Raw genomic sequence first — 4,939 nt, 5'->3', positions numbered from 1 at the left:
AAGTTCTACATAGAGTTGAAGAAAAAGGAAACAAAATCACAAAATACCCAATGTGTCTCACAATTGAAATCAACTTAATGCAGTAATATTTTTTCTCAACTAGGAGTACATCAACACATAATCAACTATATAATGAAGTTGCACAAACAAAAGATGCAGCATCAAATTCAGATGATGAACCTGTTGTTGATTGTGTTGCTAAAGAGGTTGCAAACTTTATTGAGTATGCAAAACTGGTCTCCAATCAGATTATAGAAATGTTAGATGAAAGAAATAGAAATGATGAAGATATGATTGACATTGAAGATGAATTATTCATCACCAACAACCATCACCAAGAGATCGCTTTTTCTCAAATATATAAGGACAATGAAACATTGAAGACCGTTTTGATCCATTATGCGATCAATAATCATTTCCAGTATTGTGTACAAAAGTCATGAAAAAAGGAGTATCTAGTTGTTTACCTTGATAAAAATTGCAAGCGGATGTTACGAGCATCAAGGAATGGAAACACAAATCAATTCATAATTAGAAAGTTCAGTCAATTTCACACTTGTGCTTTAGAGACAAGATTAAAAGACCTACGTCAAGCAACCTCAACAATCATTGCAGAAATGATTAAGCACAATTTCACAAACATCAAAACAAAGTACACAGCTGCTGATATAGTTAGGGACTTGAACCATGATCATGATGTGCAAGTCAGATACAACAAAGCTTGGAGATCTAGAGAAAAAGCTATTGAAAAAGTTAGAGGAAAAATAGCTTAATCTTATGTGAAATTGCCTAGTTATATGTATATGTTGCATCGCACAAATCAAGGATCCTATATTGAACTTAAATCAGATGAGGATGGCATATTTTTATATGCTTTTGTTGCATTGAATGCTTCAATGAAAGGCTGGCCCTATTGCATACCTGTTGTAATAGTTGATGGGAATTTCTTAAAATCAGCATATGGAGGGACATTATTGGTTGCAGCAACTCAAGATGCTGAAGGTAAAATCTTCCCCCCTAGCATTCTGTATAGTTGATTCAGAGAATGATGATTCTTGGAAGTGTTTCTTTGACAATTTTAGGAAAGCTTATGGTGTAAGAGAATACATGGGCATCGTATCTGACCGCATGAAAGCATTATAAAAGCAACCATCACAATGTACCCAGAAGTACCACATGGGGCTTTCACTTTCCATTTGCTCAAAAACATGAAAAGAAATTTCAAGAAGAACTCAAAAAAGTTCAAGGATACATTTTTTGTAGCTGCAAATGCGTACACTGTGAAAAAGTTTGAGTACAAGATGAGAGAACTTGATAAGATTGACAAAAGGCTACGACCTTACCTAAAACAGATTGGGTATAAAAAATGGGCAAGAATTCACTCTCCAAACAATAGATACTCAAACATGACATCGAACATTGCATAATCTTTGAATTATGCAATCGTATCAGTAAGAAAGCTACCAATTTGTACGATGCTAGAATGTTTACGAGCTTTGGTGCAACAATAGAGTTGGACTAATAGGAACATAACAAATGCAACCTACACAAAGTTGACTGGCAAGCATAAAGTGATCCTGAATGACAACTACATCTACTCATTGATGTTAACTGTATTATTCTCAATTAAAAATGCACACTTCTTTTTTATTTAATTTAACTTCACTACACATACAAAACCAACAATATTACTCTTAATAAAAAAAAAATAGGTGCACCCAACAAATCATATTTTCTATTAAGTTCGTCATGATGGCAAGAAATCAATAGTTGATCTCAATTCAAGAACATGCACATGCAACAAGTTTAACACCGTAATTCAATGTCATTTCAATATTTTATTGTGGTTACTTTGGTTTGTAGATTGATAATATGTTTTTTTTATGTTACTTATGTTGGTATATATGGTTACATTAGAATTTTTAAGGTTTCCTTACATGTTGCTTTATAAAGTTACTTAAGAGTACAAGAGTTACTTAAAATTGTTGTTTTATATGTTGTTTTGGGGAATTATAAGTTGCAAGTTGCTGAATAGGTTGCTTAAGAGTTGCTTAAGTAGTTGTAACAGTTGTTGTATATCTTGCTTATAATGACTGGTACTTGTTGGATGAGTTGCTTAAGTTGGTGTAACAGTTGTTGTATATGTTGCTTAAAATGACTAGTGCTTACTGAATAGGTTGCTTGTAACGGTTGTTGTATATGTTGTTTATAATGATTGGTAGTTGCTGAATAGGTTGCTTAAGAGTTGTTTTAGTAGTTGTAACGGTTGTTGTATATGTTGCTTATAATGACTTGTAGTTGCTCGATCAGTTGCTTAAGAATTGCTTAAGTAGTTGTAACAGTTGTTGTATATATTGCTTATAATGATTGGTAGTTGCTGAACAGATTGCTTGTAATGATTTAATATATGTTTCTTATAATGATTCGTAGTTTCCAAATAAGTTACTTAAGATTTGATTTATTTGTTGCTTAGGTTGCTTATGGATTGCTTAAAATTTGGTGATAATAATGATTGTGAGATGTTGAATAAGTTGATCAGGGTTTAACATGATGCTTAAATATTAGGGTTTAACATCATTATAGGTTGTTGAAGCATTGTTTAACAACTTGCTTTACATGTTGCTTGAAGGTTAGACTTTTAATATGGTCAAATAATGAAATTACTTTAGTTGTTTTTATGAGATTGGTTATGTTTCAACAGGTATCAAATGGATCAACTTATTTGTGCCCACGCAATTGCTATTTTTAAAGAAATAAATCAAGATCCTTATCAATATTGTTCTCAATATTACACCAAGGAAGCCATGGTCGCAACTTACAAAGAAATTATATACCCTCTTGGCAATGAAGACACTTGGCAAATACCTAAACATATCAAAGTTGTGAAAATACACCCTCCAGAAGGAAAAATAAGAGTAGGTAGACCAAAGAAAAGAAGATGTAAAGCTGTATGGGAGAAAAACAAAAAATCAAAACAAATGCGGGAATTGCGGTCAAACTGGACATAACAGAAAGACTTGCAGAAATCCTTGACAGAAAGATTAGATATTGACTTACAAAAACATACATTATTGCTTCATTTTTTCAAAACAATATGAAAAGTTCAATTGTTTGATCTATACAGTGGTTTTGGTTCATTTCCTTTATATTTTACTTTAAAATTACTAATAATTTCTTTAATATATAAATGTTATTTACTCTATAAATTTATTCTTAATTAATCTCCTTAACATGTTGCTTAGGTTTCTTTTTGGGTTGTTGTACATGTAGGCATATAGAATTGCTCACAAAGAAGCATTGTATGTTAAATTTGGGGATTATGAGTTTCCTTAAGGGTTGCTAATTTTTTTGTTATAATAGAGATTGTGGTTTGTTGAATAGGTTGCCTAATGATTGCTTAAATAATTACAAATGTTGATGTATATGATGATATAAAGATTGTGGGTTGTTGAATGTTTAATGGTTGCTTAAAAGTGTTGATTTATATGTTGTTTTGGGGGATTATAAGCTGCAGGTTGCGGAATATACTAATTAAGAGTTGCTTAAAAAGGTTGCTTATGAATTTTAAGGGTTGTATATCATGTTATTTTATGCGTTGCTTAAGAGTGTTCATAACTTAAGAGTTTTCATAGTTTGTTGACAGGTTATTTATGATGATTGTGGATTGCTTAAGAGTTGAATGAGTTGTGTTACAAGTGGTTGTTTAAGGGTTGCTGAGTAGGTTGATTAAGAGTTGCTTTATATGTTGTTTTTGAATTTTTTATTTGGAAATTATCAAAGAAAGGCATTAAATTAGAAAACAATTATAACAAAAATCTAATAATAATTATATGAAAACTAACATGGTCAACAATAAACTTAATAAATTGGGTATGAAAAGTAACTCTTAAGTACAACCAATAAGCATTTTAACTTGGCAGCAACAACAACTACATTAATAAAGCTTTCCCACTGTCTTATTGTTGTGCCTTGCTATCTACCTAATCACGACAAGCATACTCTCGTGCACTCTCATATTCACATTCTTGCTTTCCCATTGCATATGAGTATAGTAAATAAGCAAGCCTAGACCTATGACATTCGACATCAAAATCAGATCTTGGAATCTCTTTTTTTCCAATGAAATACTCAGCAAAAGAGAACATATATATCGCACTTTCTCTGCACAAACACAAAAAAAAAACATAAGTTATATCTTAAAAAACAACATATTAAAATATAATAAAATATTTAAGATTTCTAAAAATTAGAAAGAAAGAAAAACTCACATAGACGATCCAAAAGGAATGTCATCATCCATAACTACTTTAAAAGAAGCAACTTGAGGTCTCCCAACATAAGGCTCTAAAGAGAAGTCTATATCAACACGCTCATAAAATCTAATGATAGACAAATAAGTAGGCAGAAACACACGAAATGTTTCTATAGCTATCAAGGCAACATGGTCCTTACGATCATAGCTCAAATTATTGTAAACATGAATCAACATGTCTTTGAATGACAATATAGCAAAGAACCAATGCTTTTCAGTCTTAACTAAATTAGGAAAAAGAACATGATCTACTTGTAGCCAAGATTTGTTGCAACTCAATGCAAAGCCCATCATAACCTCAGCAACAACGTGGTTGCGATACATTACCCCATGATGGAGATTCTTCTTTAAAAAAACAATCATAAATGGCTTCAATCCTCTTTTGAAAGGTAGTATCAGTTGTAGTGAACTTCAAAATAGTCGAGTCACAATACATACCTTTCTTCCTCAAATAATAAAAGACTACATCAACATACTGCAAAGAAAATCAAATTTATAATAGATTTTAGAAACTAAATAAAGAAAGTAAACTAAAAAATTAAATTAAATAGCACAATATAAACAAAAAATAAAAGAAAAATAAGAACACTTACTGATTTTAAAATAGGTTGTCTACTATGTTGAAGT

At 31.2% G+C, this 4,939-nt stretch overlaps 1 protein-coding gene across 1 annotated transcript; it reads left to right on the top strand.

Moving 5' to 3' along the window:
- Positions 1 to 1,157: 1,157 nt before the first annotated feature.
- LOC133796073 (uncharacterized) lies at positions 1,158 to 3,008 on the top strand. The gene is made up of 2 exons (XM_062233553.1): positions 1,158 to 1,357; positions 2,702 to 3,008. The coding sequence occupies exons 1-2, from the start codon at positions 1,158 to 1,160 to the stop codon at positions 3,006 to 3,008; spliced, it is 507 nt and encodes a 168-aa protein (XP_062089537.1).
- Positions 3,009 to 4,939: the final 1,931 nt, after the last annotated feature.

This window comes from Humulus lupulus, chromosome 8, assembly GCF_963169125.1.
Source record: "Humulus lupulus chromosome 8, drHumLupu1.1, whole genome shotgun sequence".
Classification (NCBI taxonomy): domain Eukaryota; kingdom Viridiplantae; phylum Streptophyta; class Magnoliopsida; order Rosales; family Cannabaceae; genus Humulus; species Humulus lupulus.
Note: the sequence above shows the minus strand (reverse complement) of the source record. Positions and strands in the feature narration are given on the sequence as shown.

Bases quoted from the DNA above. Each gene is read 5' to 3' on its own strand.
- LOC133796073 (XM_062233553.1), top strand. From the start codon at position 1,158: ATGTACCCAGAAGTACCACATGGGGCTTTCACTTTCCATTTGCTCAAA. The intron at 1,358-2,701 runs GTATAAAAAATG...ATGTTTCAACAG, and splicing joins CCTTACCTAAAACAGATTGG to GTATCAAATGGATCAACTTA.